The following is a 17,633-nucleotide window of genomic DNA, read 5'->3' on the forward strand; positions in this document are numbered from 1 at the left end:
GAAGGTTGTTGGTTCACTGAAAGCAGTGATGAGAAATAGGGAGGTGCGTATGGAAGTTAAGAAGTCACTGCATGATAGGATTGTGATCCCTACCCTGACGTATGGAAGCGAGGCATGGACCTTGCAAGAGGGGAACAAGTCGAGTGAGAGCAGCGGAAATGAGCTACTTGAGAGGAGCATGTGGAGTGACACGGAGGGACAGCTTGATGAATGAAGACGTGAAAGAATGTTGTGGGGTGGATGTGGATGTGGTTGAGAAGATTAGGAGAAATACACTGAAATAGTATGGACATGTGGAGAGAATGGAGAATGAAAGACTGATTTAGAGGATGTACGTAGGTGAGGTGGAGGGAGGGAGAGAGAGGGGAAGACCGAGGATGAGGTGGAGGGATGGAATTGAGAGGTATATGAGGGAGGCGGGAGTGAGTTGGGGGAAGGGTAGTCAAATGGTGGATGAGAGAGCGACTTGGAGGTGTTTTGTCTGCGGCCACCCTTTGCGGGATTAGGGCGTCAGGCTATAGATAGATAGATAGACAGATATAAAAAAAATCTGTATTTTTCCTGAACTGCACAAAAAGTTTTCACGAGTCAAAAGGTAATACAAAAGACAAGCAGATACTGCTCACTCATGTCCATGACTATCTGGTAGTCAAATGTGTGTGACAACAGCGCGAGGCTACCACTTTAATATTTGTACGTTAATTTAGTTTGTACGTTACTTTCCCATCCTTACTGTTATGTCAACCCTTTCAAAGTTCCTTCTTCCTAGAGAAGCAAACCCGTGGTAACCTACAGAAAAGCTGGTTACAAATCCACTGCTGCTTATAAAGATAATATTCCAGCTTGCAGTACCAACTGTATGGAAAAAAGATGTGATTTCTGGAACACTTCCCTGGCATACAACAACCTGATAAACTGATAATACAGTATGCCAGTCAGCTTTAAGAGGGATAAGTTAAGAAATAAAGGGGTGGCTCTATCAATTGCTATACCTAACTCTTTATGACTACTGAGTTCTTTTGGAACATTACCATAGATTGTAATTTTCTCATGCCAGTAGTTTAGGACATAAAACTAATTTTTATCAACAACTGTTTTATTAACTACACAATAACCTCACTTGAGCAGCAGGTGGACACAAATCTAGAAACAATCTAAGGATGAGCGCATCTAAAATGCCTGTATAATTTGTAAGTAAAATCAATGTACTGTATATCTAGTTAAGCATTATAGTTTGTCAAATAATACTCTTTTATGCAGTAAAGAAAATATATAGTACTCTCATCTCTACATTCAATCATATAATGTCCTTAACAAATAAGATTGGCCTACATTACAATGTAAGAAATGTCAATACAAGTAATGAAAGACTGATGGAAACATCCATGTGAACTAAATGTCAAGCAAAAATCTACTGTATAAAATATCTGCAAAATCTATTACTCTTATTTTGAACATCAAATTAACAAACTATTCTTTGGGAGTTTATATTCCATGCTGGAATATTTGTATATTAAAATAATACAGCACAATCTGTTAATGGAAACTTCCATTATTTACTGTAGTCTTAAAAGTCTGTAGACACAAGCATATAAACTATCACCATTTTGTCTCAACCCACACCACTGCTGGAGTAGCCTAAAAACATTTTTGTTGTGCTGACCATGAGGCCATTGGCAACATGGCTCAGAAGTGGGTCTGATGCCCCCCACTGAGGCCAGTGTGGGAGGAAGGGGGTGCAGGGGGTGGTGGTGGTGGTGGTGGTGGGCCTGGAGGGTAGGGTCGAGTGTAGTTGGTTTGGTCTGAATGTTTACGCCGTACGTGACTCATCAGTTGATGCTTCTGAACAAAGGCTCGGCCACAAAGCCTGCAAGCATAGGGTCGCTCCCCAGTGTGGATTCGCTCGTGCTCGATGCGGTGATCTTTGCGTTTAAAACGGCGGCCACAATACACACACTGGTGAGGCCTGAGCGTCCCCTCATCCAGCGCTGCTGCATGGTAGTTGAGGGCGGCCATCAGCCCCTGGAACAGAGCAGAGAGCCGCTTAGCATGTCACCCTCCGCCACCTTCACACCACACCACCCACACCCTCCCAAACACTCACTCACCCTATGGTGCACTCAGCCACAGTGGTATAGGCTCACCGGGCACAATGAAGCTGTAGGGAGGCTACAGTTGGTAGTGGGTGGTCAGGTGAGCCCGCCAACCCTCCCTCGTATCAAGCACCACCCCGCAGATGGCACAAGTGTTTGTCTCATCGTGGTGTATTTTCTCATGAATCTTTAACGAGTCCTTCCTCTTGAAGCGCTTGCCGCAAATCAGGCAGGCATGGGCTCGTACCTCAGAGTGCTTGGTGAGGTGGTTGCGCAGGTGTGTCTTTTGTGCGAAGCGATGGCCACACACTTCACACACAAATGGCTTGTCACCTGTATGCACTTTCTCATGTATCAAGAGGTGGTCCTTCCTCTTGAAAGCTTTGCTGCAGTAGGTGCACACAAAGGGGCGGTCGCTCTCCCCACCAGCTGGGTCCCTGAGCCAGTCCAAGTGCAATGCTTGCCAGGCGCTCTGCAACAGATGAGAGGAGAACCTGCCTTAGCCAGCAACACTACCACTCTTGCCACCACCGCCTCCCTCCCTGCTCACTACACCAGTTTGTTCATAGAACCTAATCCCATTTTGGTTTCACCCATATTCTTCCCAAGAAAATGTAGTAAAGGCAGATCTGGGTAGGGCGGTGTGGCGAGGGTGTGGGGTGAGGGTTGGGGTGTGCTAGGTGGTGGCTGCCTTGCTACGGTGCTGTGCATGCTCCTGGCTACGCTCTAAGTGGTACTTCAGGTTGGTCTTGGTGATGTACCCTCTCCCGCATAGGTGACACACATAGGGCTTCTCCCCAGTGTGGAGCTTTTCGTGGCGCTGTGCATTAGCTCTCCGCTGAAACGACTTCTCGCAGTATGAGCACTTGTGGATTTTGGCCTCCTCAGGGCCTCTAAAGGTTGGAGCCATGAAATACAACCCGTAGTCCTGCAACAAATGAAAAATGGGTCTCACCAAGCCGCTCTCACTCCCCTCCATATTACTTGCCAGTTCCTTATTGTTTTTTTCCAGACAGGCTCACCTAGACCTCATATTATTTTCATATGAACTTTTAACAAGATATAGCTCTCCTAATTTGTTACCAAAGGCAGCAGCAGTAGCAGCAGAACACCTTACCCAATGCGATATTAGTCATTTCAGACTACTAAAGCCAAGTAACAATAGGTATGTAATAATGATACTGTAATTTAATCAAATGCTTAAAATTTATTACTTGATGTTCAATGAATTGTACATCATAAGAGCTAAGATCAAGTACAGTACAGCACAGTAGAAGGTTACTACTGATCCTTTTACAAAAAAAAATTCTCAACGGGAACAAATATGTTCAATGCTCATGAATGAAAAATATGGGTTGCTAAGTAAACTTCTGAACCACCAAAACAGTCGACAAATTACCGCTTTATCAGGACCAGGTACAGCACTACCTTCCCCCACAGAACTATTAACTGACACCAACACAAAACCAAATTCAGCAATAAGCTAGCAGTTGGAAACACAGGCACGAGCAGGAGGTCATATTCTATGTGAGCTCTGTAGATTGCATAACAACTCTTCCTTGATGATTTACTCTGCACATTACACCCCAACATCCTTTTATGTTACTGATGCAAACTATGTTGATACTAACAACACAAATAGCATTCAAGAGAATGCTACGGTATAATATGCAAAAATAAATAAAAAAGGAGGCTGTTCTACAAAGCCTCCTATCCCACCTAAAATATGGACCTCACAAGTTCACAATAAGCAGAGGATGCAGATGGCTGATAAGGACAAAGGTGGGCAAGGAGAGAAAGCTTAGTTCTGAGGGAATAAGTCAGGACAGTTGTTAGTTATAATGGCAGACTTAGAGGCTGTATTCTTGTGGACTAAGAAGGCGCCTTCATATTGCTTCCTTAGCAATTTATTAAACATATTACAAATTACTGTTCTCCTATTAACTTATTTTCATCTTCTGAAATGACACAATTTCATACTATAAAAAGGAATAATACTGTGCAAAATACAAAACTAAACTAGCAAGGAAGAAGTGCTAGCTAGTCTCAAGTCCACCACAATATGGTCCTAGGTGTTCTGAGTAGGCACAAAACAAAGTAATAATTGGACTTGAAGATGGAACAGGCATACAGTGAATACTGACAAGAACAAGATGGGTTGGTAGAAAATTTGGAAAAAAAATAGTAGATTATCAAAGTAATTTCTGTGGCCAAGCTGGTGTTTTGTGGACTGCAAATCCAGTCATCCATCAGGTAAACTTTAATTACATGTAGCGGGAGGAATCTGACTGTTCAGGAGGTAACATGATGCTTAGAGCTTAGGCATCAGCAGGGGGTGGCCAAGGAGCTTAGGCATCAGCAGGTGGTGGCCAAGGAGATTAGGCATCAGCAGAGGGTGGCAGAGGTGGCTGTGGTGGGTGATCATTGGCATGGACGGTGCTGCGGTGGAGGTGGTAGTGTAGATGGTAGCGTGTATTGAATCGTCGTGGACACAGGTGACACTGGAAGGGCAGCTGGCCAGAGTGCAGTCGCATGTGTCGGCGGTAGTTATCTCTGCGCTGGATTATCTGCCCACACACCCGACACCCGAACCCTGCCTGCTGCTGTTGCTGCTGGGGCTGGGGCTGCGACTGGGTGGGGCCGGGAGTGTGGGCGTCGGGACCGAGGTAGGGGAACGGTGTAGCCAGACAGAATGCTTTGTCTACCAACACCTTTACTACCTCCTCCTCACCATACTCATCACCACCACCACCACCACCACCAAGACCACCACCAAAACCCCCCTGCAACAGAACAGAAAGCTTGGCATCACTATCTACTCTACACCCAGCTATCTCCTCCTGTATTTTAAACTCAGTGTCTACTTTCAGCCTCAATATTCTCTGCCTTGCCCCATCCCACACAATCCCACACTTCTGCCTATCCCATTCCCTACAGATTGAGCTGGGCAAGGGTGGTATGGTGGCCAACACTATGCAACATGTGATAGCTATAGTGTGAACGGGTTGAGAAGAACTTGTTACAAATGAGGCACATGTAAGGTTGCTGTGGACGTGCTTGCTGTTGAATATGCTGAGGAAGAGGTTGCTGCTGTTGCTCCTGCTGCTGCTGAGGTTGAGGTGGAGGCTGCTGCTGGGACTGTTGTTGCTGAGGTTGAGACTGCGGTGCTGGTGGCTGCGGCTGCTGATGTTGCTGACCAGCTTGGCTCTCAACTTTAACTTGATCTGCTGCCCCACCTGCCACATTTTGGTCTCCATCAGCACCTTCAGCCAGGTCTCTTCCCTGTCCCCCTCCTCTGTTGACACGATGCTCAAGGCTACGCGTCATGTGATAGTTGTAATGTGAGCGGTTGATAAACTGCTTGTTGCATGTGTGGCAGGAGTAGGGGAGGTTGCCAGTGTGGCGGCGGCGGTGCTGTGCCACGTCGTACTGCCGCCGGAACATCTTGCCACAGTACTCACAGCCAAATCTGCGGGGGGGAGGTTCACCCCCCACTGGGCCCTTGATGGCGGCGGCCGCCCCCTTGCCGGTGGTCACTGGGCCAGTCCCCACCACAGTCTTGCTGGCAGCCGGCGGCAGCGGTGGTGGTGCGCTCCCCCACTGCAAAGAGACGACTACGTCTCAACCTGACCACCCACTCACTACACAACACCTAAACTGTACTGTAAACTCAAAATGGCACAGAGTTGCCCCTTTCACCCTGACCACCCATTAAAGCATTTACTAAATAAGAGCAATTAAAAGTATAATAATACTTGGTCATTTGAAAACATATAGAGAGAGAGTTTGGGAAGGGGAAAGCTGTTACTGGATGATTAATAACAAACTACTGGTACGTTGGCTAACCAAGTTAAAAGTTACATATTGTTTAAAAAATAAATTCAAAAATTTTAAGTTTAACCATAATAAGGCTTTACCAGCAAAGAATACAGTATACATACCGGGTAGTCTTTTGTACTGCTTAAACACTGGAAAGAACTCGCTTCCCAAAAATAAACCTGACATACAATGTTTCAGGTATACTCCTGAGTTCAGACTACTTCATACGCAATTTCCACTCTCAATGAATCAATGAATACTGGTGAAAAGCATATACTGAACAAATATTACCGGGCATACTTTCCAAATGTAAAAGTAAGCCAAGTTCAGTAATTGATGCATTACTGTACCTGAACAATACTTAACGATGAGGTTTCCTTGTAAAAGAATATCTGGGAGGACCAATACAGTGCCGTAGTTTTAAAAATATCTGAGCCCCCTTTATTTTTAAAAATAAAAAATCATTCATTCATTCATTGCCAGACGCCATGTATCCCAGACGGGGTGGCCAAGGGCTCAGAGTTAATTGTTTTTTACAGGGAGGGGCACTAATCCTCCACCAACCCCACTTGACGTAGGGATGCCAACAGCATCTGGTGTTCCCAGGCGGTCACCCATCCAAGTACTAACCAGACCCAACGTTACAGTAATAATAATAATCATAATAATAATAATAATAAAAAAATAATAACAACAACAATATCTTCTCCCTGCCCACTACAAATACAACACACATGCATCAAGGGTACTGACACAGAATCCATTTTGTAATCACCCTTCACGCACCAAAACTGCTGCCTTCTCTTAAACCACATAATTCATACTGCAGAACTGTTTCACCAGTACACATGAAACATCACAGCTTTGATAAGATTTACAGTACTGTGTGATAAACATTACCCTTCCTCTCAAGGTATCAAATAAATTTTATTCTGGCAAATACCATACTGTATTTATTTTATTCAGCTTCGGAGGGACACCTCCAACTAGAGGTTGTAACCCTTTCGGTCAGATGATCTATTTTTCTCTATACTCTAATTAATACCAAACGATATCAGTCACCTTATGAGAGACCTGCTCTGGCTAATGGAAGGGTAAATTAAAAGTTTTGTACCAAATGCTGCAAACAGTTTTTTACTCTCCAATTCAAATGTCTTATGAAAAAAAAAAAAAAATCTAGATACATGTAACAATGTCAATTCAAAAAATGTGTAAAATGAATGAATGATAACTAAGTACAATTTTGCCATTACTGTGCATTAAATACTAGGGGGGGGGGGGGAAAAGCTAACTGTCCCACTGTAAAGCATGAATAAATCGGCATCATTTGCAAGACGCTTCATTACTGTCGGTCAGGAAAAAACATCTAAATAAAGGCACATTTCTTCAAGCTTTGTTAATTTCTATTTCTCTACACGATTGATAAACAGCAGCAGAACGTGGAGTAGGTTAAATTTTGTACTTATTATTCAGTGCAAAACATGTTACTGGAAAAATGGAAAAAGAAATATCCAACTACTTTTCCAAGATAAAGATAATAAAAAGGCTGGTTAGAGTAGGTTTCGGACAAATCCCAACAATATCGTGATCTGCCGGATTTTAGCACGATGCAATATGTGGTTTTCCTCCTCCAATACACCAACGAATGCAGTTAAGTTTTACAATGCACTGTGTGTGTGTGTGTGTGTGTGTGTGTGTGTGTGTGTGTGTGTGTGTGTGTGTGAGAGAGAGGGGGGGGGGTTATAAAGTTAAAGGAATACAGTGGTAGGGATGAAAGAATAAAAGAAGAGATGAAAATACAATGGAAGGGGAAGGAGATCAATGAAAGAGGAAAGGAGATCAGGTAGGGAGGGACAAAAAGGGAGGAGGAAAGCAATGAAAGAAGAGGAAGAAGATTAATGAAATGGAAGGGCAACAGGTAGGAAAGGAAATAAGGAAGACGGCAGATGGGGATGAAATGACAAAAGAAAAAGATGAGAATGCTAAAGATGGAGATTGACAGGAAAGAGGAGGGGTAAAATTACAGAAAGGGAAGGAAGGAAAAGGAATAATGAACGAGGCAGAAGAGGTATAGGGACGGAAGGAACAAAGAACATTACAGAAAGGAGGAAGATGGACAAGAGCCGTAAGGATTCAGCACACTCAGTAATCCAACCTGACAGGACAAGTTTTTAGTCAGAGTTCCAAATATACATCAACCTTCTGTTAAATGTTGTGGTTGCAGTTCAAAGGTTAGACGACACATGGAACCATTCATGACAACAATGTTATACTCACAGTTTTAAAAAACCTCCAATCAACACCACCACCATGTTTTTGCCCAAGGTATAATCCTGAATAGACACTCTGTCTGAGATAAGCTAGATCAGCTAAACTAAGGCTCACAAATGCCAAACTGCAGTCTTTAAGAGGTACAAAAATAAAAAACCAATGTGGCAGCCGTGGCCCAGTGGATTAGAGTGCTCTGACCAAAGGGTCAAAAGTTCAAGTCCACCCACATCAGGAAGGGCATCCAGTCATAAAGTGCTACATACTCTAAAACCAAAGTCCTCTACCCAGAGGAAATGCCTTAGCCCTTATAAAAAAAAAAAAAAAGGACACAGTGCTTTAAAAAGAAAATAAATAAAACTTCAGATATTATTAGGTTTCAAATGACAACCTCCTATGCTGACCTGTTATTAGGTTAGGGGAAAAAAAAAAAAAAAAAAATCCAAAAGACATGGAGCAATTAGATAATGGGCCAGTCTGTGACCTGTGGATTGGCTAATCTTTACAAAGGGCAAAAGAGCAGTGACAGTTTAATGCTCCTCATTTTCCAGTGATACGATAGTAATGTCACAACTTTATTTTTTACAGATGGTAACTGACCAGAAATAGGCAACCACAGGAATCCAAAAAGGAGTCAAATCTAAGTTTTATTAACTTCTTCAAACTAAATAATACTGTAAAGTGGAAGAAAATTAATATCATCTTTACAGGCATGAATGGTTCTATTACTCAGCAAAATACTGTACTTTGGGAAAACAGTCACACCAGCTTTTTAAGTAAAAATGTAACTTCAAAGGGCAAATTTTTCTTTTCCTGTAATACATCAATCCATTATAAAAAAGTAATGCAAAAGCAGGTAACTAAAAAACACTGGATGCTCCTCCTGACCAGCGACCAATCAATTAAAGCATTCATCTGTGCCTGGATACATAGCTCCTGAAAGACTTCATTTCAGTACATAAAGGACTTCCATCGCATCTTTCAATCTGCATACCCCACCACTCTCCCCTCACACTGGGGTTCTAGTCCCCACATTACTGTAGTAAACTGTGCACTTATAAAAAAAGGAGTCAGCACATCACACCCAACCTCACAAAGCTTATTTTGCAAGACAAGTTATGTCATCCTTCCAAGATGTACTAACAAAAAATATACTGACAATGCTTTTCGATGCAGAACTGAACTGAGTCGGCAGCCCACATGAGATGGAGCAAAGGCAGGATGAGGAACAAAGCTTTGGAATCACTGACTACTGCAATGTTTCCTTTGCTGAAACCTAAAACAATATCGGTGAGGACAATCCTATTTTATGATATTACTCTTCCTTCCATTAGATGATTTTCTCAAACTTTGGAATGATGCCTAACAGGAAAGGGGTTAAATTGAGGCTACACCTAAACCTTACTGTTCAAAAACACCCCAGTGCTGAAAATATGTGACTGGTAGTGGAAAAGGGGGTGAAAAAGAAAATGGGGGGGGGGGGATTCACTGCCATACCAAAGACGGGATTATAATGCAATAACTTGACCCCCACCGCCTTCATCACCTCACATGAAGCGATATGCAGGCCGAGGCGAAGGGTCTTTGCGCCATAATTTCAAGAATGAGGAAACGTCAGTAGTTTCCATTGGAATGTTGAGTCTCCCTCTTCGTCACCAGAGCTGTTGCCAAGCCCTGCCACACCGCAGTTGCCAAATACCGCATTATTTAGTAGGTCAGTTCTCATTTGTGGCCCAGCAATGGTGGATTCATGCACATATACCTCCCACAGTGCAGGCAAATTATCACCACCCTCTCACCCACCCAAGAGGCGTAAATTACAAAAAGATGCAGGTGATGAAGAGTTCGAGCTCAAAAACACTTGATCTGAAGACAAAAGAGCAACTTATTAAACCCTCTCAGGTGCAAATGGTTTGAGTTGTTGATTGTTTAACAACCTGTAAAGAGCACCATGACACGAATCAGGAAAAAAAAAAAACATCAAAATATGACACACATCGGCGGGAAACTTGTGTCCTCCATTGTTTGACACGATGTGCATCATGGTGCGTTGTACAGGATGGTATTTAATGACTCGATTGGAGTCCGTGTATGAAAGGGTAAAAAAAAAAAAAAAGTCCAAAAACAATGACTCAGAAAAGGTAATCAAGTTGGTAAGAATTAGCATGGGGGAGGTTAACCCAGACAAGGATCCCCAAAGTCTATGATGCCACGGCTTACTATGAAAAATGTGACGGTGACTCACTTCCATCATGTGAAAACAAACTAATTTTCAGTGAATGTGCAGCAGATGATAATGCATGGAATGGCACTCAGCTCTGTGTACAACTCCATTACATGATGCAATTTCATGCAAACTCTGGAAGTTGATCCCATATTTCTCCAAGCCCATTTATGGCCCAACTCACTTGATGAACATTGCCAAAATATTACTACTATATTCCACTGCATCCCTCCGCTGATTTTCCATAACCCAGACAAGCATGCAAAGATTTAAAACAGGTCTACCTATTTTCAGTGGCTGAGGTAGTGTTATAGAAAGGACAAAACCCAAACGAACACCAATGCTGGCAGCTTTAAAACTGTGCCAACACCAACAGGAACATTACAACAATCAAAAGGGATGTCTGTGATGATGATGACAAACAAGCACTTTCAAAATAAGGTAATGTAGATCACACAAAATTTTACCACCAGAAATAATGTTAAATATGGGAAGGAAATGATTGTAGCAGATTTGGGAAAGGCCAAGTTAAAAAGCAATTGCTCGAGAAAACAGGTCAGTTTCGATGAGGAAGAGATGGTGTCACAGCAACAGTATTAGTGGCTGTAGCCTCAAAGGTCATCTGAAATGCGACACCAGGTGAAGTACAGGCCAAGGTTGCCATTATCCGGCAGTCCACATTCCTCTCAGGGGACAAGGAGGGAACTGAGGAATGGTTGTATATATGAGTAAAGGAGCCACTCAGTCCATACTGATACCGTACCATCACATGAAGGTGTGTCTTTTCAGCACCAGATAGTTCCAGAGCCACCCAAACACAGTAAGTACTTGTTACAGGTGGTCACTTTTTGCTTAAGTTGCAGAAATAATTCCAGTTAACCCTTTGAGATTTTCGGCCCTCCGCCGATTGTGTCTGTGCCAGATTCAGCTGGGCGCACATACAGCGCGCCAGTGCGCAGTTACATTTGTACTTAATCAGCCAATGTACACTAACTTTTTATGGTAGACTAATGAATGTGGTACCGTTTTAAAGCTGAATAGTTGCTCTTTATTGTAGTATGGTTGAAAAGGGTAAATACAATAGCTAAAAGGCCAATAAGACGAGTAGAAGTTAGCCGAGAAGGAAAAATCGCACACCCTTCCATAGAAAAAAAAAAAAAAAAAAAAGTATTGTTACATGAAATTTGATAGCAGCATGTCAATCTACAGTAAATTCCCTTTCTATTGATATATAGGTTATGGTAATTTATGTTAGTTTTCACAGAGAAAAGTGAAAGCTCTCACTGTCACGCGAGCAAATATCCATGCTGGTAATACCGATATCATTCATGGTAAAAACCTATTTATTATGCTTATCTATCTGATGTACTCATCACTGTAAAAACAAATAGTTGGAAAAGGATAAACAGGATAGTGTATGTGGGAAAAAAAAAAAAAAAATGTATGATTCGAATCAGAGTCATCAGAATCTCAACGGTTCGATTTATGACGACGCGAAATCGCGTTGTCAGAATCTCAAAGGGTTAATGTACCACTGCCACCTATAAAGCTAGGCTGCCAGCTTCCCTCAATTTACAGTACCAGTTACTGTACACAGAAACAAGTTGATACTGTATATTGGAACACAGCCCTTCATAATCGTAGGGGCATTTGTCTTCTCAGTGTAATAGGAAAAGTATACGATAGGATACTTATTGACAGAGTTAGGGAAATAACAGAGGAATTAGTTGGAGAAGAACAGGGAGGCTTTAGGATGGGAAGAAGTTGTGTAGATCAGATATTCATGCTAAGATCTTTAGTGGAAAAGTGCCTAGAGAAGGGAAAGAACTTGTATGCGGCCTTCATGGATTTGGAGAAAGCATATGACAGGGTGGATAGACAAGGATTGTGGAAAGTATTAAGAATATATGGAGTACTGTAGATGGGAAGTTGTCGAATGCTGTGAAGCGTATGTATGAGGGTGCTAAGGCTGCAGAGCATGTGGATAAAGTACTGTGTGAGATTTTCTATTTGAAGGTTGGGTTGAAAAAGGGATGTGTCATGTCTCCATGATTGTTCAGTCTGTACGTGGATGGAGTTCTAAAAGATACAAGGTAGGGCAGTGGATGTTGGAGTGGCCCTGGTGAGAGAGGGCAGTGTTTCAAGACTCCCTGTACTGTTGTTTGCAGATGATAATGTACTGTTAAGTGAAGACAATGGGGAGCTGCAAGGCTTGGTGGATGAGTTTGGGAAAGTGTGTAAGAAACGGAATTTAAGGGTAAGCGTAGGGAAGAGTAAAGTTATGGTCTTCGAGAGAGGTGAAGCCAGTGAATGTACAGTGAGACTGGATGATGAGGAAATGGAAAATGTGAGTATGTTTAAGTACTGTACTTGGGTAGTGTGATGAGTAAGGATGGAAGTTTGGAAGGTGAAGCGCTTGAATGGGTACAACAAGGAAGAAAGATCACTGGTTCCTTGAAGGCAGTGATAAAAAACTGGGAAGTGAGCATGGATGTGAAAAAGTTATTACATGACAGTATTGTGATACCAACTCTGATGTATGGAACTGAAGCTTGGACGTTGTTGGAGGGGCACAAGTCAAGAGTGAGAGCAGAGGAAATGAGTTATTTGAGAGGAGCCTGTGGAGTCACATGGAGAGAGAGATTGACAAATGAGGAGGTGAAGAAGCATTGTGGTGTGGATGTGATAGGAAGCATTAGGAGAAACACACTGAGGTGGTTTGGCCATGTGGAGAGGATGGAGAGTGAGAGACTGACAAGGAGAGAGTATGTGAGTGAGGTGAAGGGAGAGAGAGGGAGGGGAAGGCCAAGGATGAGATGGCAGGATGGAGTGGAGAGACATATGTGAGGGGGGGGGGGACTGGGAGCAGGACAGTGAAATGGGGGGGGACAGAGTGATGTGGAGGCAATTTGTTTGTGGCCACCCCATATAAGGGATTACGGCATCTGGCAACAGATAGATAGAATATACTGTACTATGAGAGCACCAATATCCATAGTTAAAAATAAATAAATAAACAAAAGTAATGTCCGACAGCCTTTCAATCTTCAGCATCACAAAGTCTGGTGCTACTTCCCGGGAGGACATGGAAACCTTGCTGGATGATGCCTTGCATCCCCATGCTATTAACTACAAGCCTCCCTTGCCTTTACTGGTCTGTATACTGTAATCTCTGTTCCGTTCTAAAACATTCCTAATACTAGAAGACATAATTTTTCTACATTTAACTGTAACCCCCCTCCCCCCTCTCTCTCAAATCATCAGTAACAGAACTTAACCCCCTCCCCTCTCTCTCTCCGTCTCTCAAATCATCAGTAACAGAACAAGTCCAAACTCCTCTACCTATCTATTCACAAACTCAACCTAGTATAGTACAATCTTAGGGGTAGTTCTCCGATCACTTATACATCAAGAAGAATGACCATAATTCTAGTGCTTAATTAATAAGGTACAGTGAGCGCCAATAGTCGTGTCGTGAAATTTGGCAAAAACATAAGCCTTCGAGCTAAACGTCTGATATATTCCGCCGTCTGGTAGGGCTTTTGTAATGATTCATGAGTTACATTTAATCTTCGGACAAAACCGCAACACGACTATTGGCACTCACTGTACCTAATACCTGAACTTTTTCCTGCAATCCTGGCAGGCATTAAACCTGTTAAACCCAAAGGAATGTCATAAGACATACACACTCCCCACTTTTTCATTCCCATCTTTCTTCAGCCTCAGTATATAAAGGGGTCTTCCCAATCAGTCTTAAGTGGGCCAATGAACAGTAAGGGTGACCTATTCTACCTCTGTTTAGTATTAAGAGTTCCTCTGGCCACTCAAACTGCAATTTTTTGCTACAAAATGTCCAAGCTATTAGATTCTATTGCCACAGCAGGATGATCAAGACTGTATTTGGTGTAAATCTGCAGATGAAGAATAACTTTCAAATTGGCTCTAATCTTTTACAGTATCCCTTCCATTAAAGAAAGAAAATAGTATAAAATATGTGAAAATCAAGTAGTGGTTTTCTGTATTTGTCCTCTTTCAGAGAAAGTTGATGATACCACACGTCACACATATCTCTACTAACACTATACCCATAGATATAGGAAAAAGAATGCTGCACTATCTTTTGAGCTGAAAGGTGACTCAAAGGGTGAAGGTGCAGTGGAGCTGAACTGATAAGAACAGAGTGGACTTGACTAGAGAAGGGGATATGTGGCTCAAACATTTACAATATACATATTTGGCAAATGACTATGATATGGTAAAGCAGGGTTATGGAAGGTTCTGAGTATATGTAATGATAAAAATAACTGATTCAAGGGAGAAATGATATGATAAAGCAGGATTATGGAAGGTTCTGAGTATATGCAGTGATAAAAATAACTGTTTCAAGGGAGAAAAAAAAAAAAAAAAAGTTCCTTTGCAAAAGTGGTCTTTAGTTTGCTCTTGCCATCTCCATTTCATTACTATTATTATTATTATTATTATTATTTTTTTTTAAGAATGAAAGACCTACTACAGAGTGATAACGGCTATCACAGTCTGTATCTACTGCCTCCTCTTGGAAGAATCTTAGGTAATGTAAAATTATTTGAGGGTGGCAAAAATTTTGAGAGATCTCACTGCACTGAAGGAGTTCATTGGGGAACCGAGCAACACTATGGAGGGAAGGACTGATGAGGGTAAAATAGTCCATTATTAACCCCTTCAATCTGCAGCCAGACACCATAATCCCATAAGGGGTGGTCGTTTGTCTTTTAGTTGTTCTGCAGGAAGGGGTACTAACCCTCCACCAACCCACTTGCTAACATGTGGGGAACTCATCTGGGTTGGTTAAATGGTTACCACCCAGCGTTATAAATGGTTTTTGGCTTACAGGAAACCATTTGGCTTCTCATTCAATGCAAAGCCACCTGAGAATGAAAGAAGGGTAATAAAAAGTGACAGGAAAGATGGAAGAAATAGGATGAGAGAGGGTAGACATAAAAAAGTGATAGAGGTGAAGGAAGAAGTACGGGGAACTATATCAAGTGAGTGGATGACAATCACCACCACCACATACCACCTTAAATCAAGGTGACATAATATTTGGCTTATTCTTGCTTTTACCACTTGATACTGTAAACCCTCAATTATCCATTGTTGCAATATCCAACCCCACGCAACATTCGGCAGTACTGGCTCGGCTCTATTAAAGAAATATCTGGCACTGAAACAGGACGTAACCAGCGGTTTGTGCGATATCTGGCGTCGAGGTGTATCAACCAGCTCACAAATGGTAGCCAAGCAGTGTCGTATTACTGTATTTTATACTTAATTTTTACCTTTTACTCAATGGAAAGTTTTTCAGATAGAGGGCTAAGACGGTTAATAACACAATATCCAGCTCAATGCCGAATTTTGAGCCAATGAGGGGGGGGGGTACTATGCAATATCAGGCATAGGACTTGGCTGAATACACCAAATAATTGATTTTACTGTGTTATTCAACTTGGGAGTGGCTTCTCATACTGAAGAGGTTTACCAAGTCCACATCTTACATCTACAGCTTTATATGTCTCTTGAAAACTGAACAAAATCACCAGGAGGTGGCAAGAATAATATCAAAACATCCCTGGGCTCAATGAGTTAAAATGTGATAATCTGGGGAACGAAATCTGGCCAGAGGATACTAAGGCTCCCAGTTAACCCGTAATGTGGTGGCAGTAATGAAGATAATGATGATCCTCTTCCCATTTTATTCTTGCTCAAGCTAAATAATTTTATTCTTCAATCAGTACCTCTAAGTTAGCACACCTTTCCAATGTATACAGGTATTTTCACTTAATCAATGCTATTATGTGTCCACTCTTTCCTGGCCAGTAATTATTCTGGTTATTTGTGCTCCCCACTGAAACCCATTCAAATGAGGTTTCCACTTAGGCTTATAACTAATAATAATAATAATAATACCAGTAATAATTATAATAATATGGATGTAGTATTCAAGGAGCTGAAAGTACAGGAGGAAAATGGAGCTAAATGGCAATAAATGAACCTTTTCACCTGCCAATATCCAAATGATTCTATTTTGATGGTAGAAAATGAGTGACGTACAAAAGGTACCGTGGTGAACAAGTTGCACAGTTTGCAAAGAAAATTTAAACTGAATGTGAAGGAAAAGTAAACACAACAGATTTTGGCAGAGAGTATACAGCAGAGAAAAGAAACAGTGAATTTCAGGTCCAGGTGGAAGGAGAAATACATTAAGATGTTGATAATTTTTACAATCTGGCGGCTATACAGTATTATGTACATGAGGCAAAACGGAAGGTGGGATTAAGAAGAGACCTTTGTCAATGGAGAGCTCAGTTATATTTTGAGGGCTAGGAGTGTTAGTATGGAAGAACCGTGTGAAAGTGTGTACCTTTCTAGCACTCCTGTATGGGCATGAAACCTGCGTAGTGAATGAGAGCTGCCTAATATGTTAGTTGTAGAAATAACCTTCTTAGAACAGCTGCATCCATGGCAAGGATGGAGCATATAAGTAACAGTGAATTTATGATTGGAAGCAAGAGCTATTCATGCCCGATGTTGAACTGTTCAGTGGCTAAAGAGGAATACACTGAGACGGTGTGGATATTTACAAAGGATGCACACACAATGTATAGGGTTCCAAAGGTCATAAAAGTGAGATCAAGATCAAGAGTAGTGTTGGCAGAAGCAAACCTTAAGTGGCATGGGATAAGACTGGAACAATACAGTACTGTATAGCCTACTGGTGAAAGGGAGGACGAGGAGAAAGAAGAGTGTTGGACAGTGAAAGAAGTGTGTAAGGATAGGGTAACCTGGAGGCATCTGTCAAGGCCATCCCTCTTCATACGTTCCCATAAGGAAGTACTGTGTTGGGAATAATAATAATAATAATAATAATAATAAATAATAATAATAACAATAATAATAATAACAATAATAATAATGAAATAATAATAACAATGAAATAATAATAACAATGTACTGGTAATAATTTTAATTTATTTTTTACAACTAGCAACAGGAAAGTGCAACAGGGGGTGAGGCTGAGAATGGAACAGTATAATTAGCAAGAGAAATGGACAAAATGACAAAACGAGAAATTAGTAAAAGACCAAACAACCTAAAGGTAGTTCTGTCACAGCCATGATTTCTTTGGGGACTCTAAGGTGGGAGAGTGGAGTCACTGATATATTACAGTACAGGTATAATGATGATGA

The 17,633-nt window shown here is 41.7% G+C and overlaps 1 protein-coding gene across 6 annotated transcripts in view; it reads right to left on the reverse strand.

Moving 5' to 3' along the window:
- Positions 1-17,633, reverse strand: part of LOC145410937 (uncharacterized) — a 98,121-nt gene that overhangs the window by 56,305 nt on the left and 24,183 nt on the right. Inside the window, exon 5 of one of the 6 annotated variants that reach the window (XM_080280989.1) lies at positions 1,107-2,022. The exons of 3 other annotated variants lie outside the window; for them this stretch is intronic. In XM_080280989.1, coding sequence (XP_080137115.1) covers positions 1,687-2,022 — 336 coding nt within the window. In that variant the 3' untranslated portion in view covers positions 1,107-1,686. Of the gene's footprint in view, positions 1-1,106; positions 2,023-2,154; positions 2,566-2,594; positions 3,022-17,633 lie in introns of those variants that run through there. 2 more of the 6 variants (XM_080280986.1, XM_080280991.1) reach the window with 2 other exon arrangements.

This window comes from Coenobita brevimanus, chromosome 87 (genome assembly GCF_032717465.1).
Source record: "Coenobita brevimanus isolate Jiangsu-jjx chromosome 87, ASM3271746v2, whole genome shotgun sequence".
Classification (NCBI taxonomy): Eukaryota; Metazoa; Arthropoda; class Malacostraca; order Decapoda; family Coenobitidae; genus Coenobita; species Coenobita brevimanus.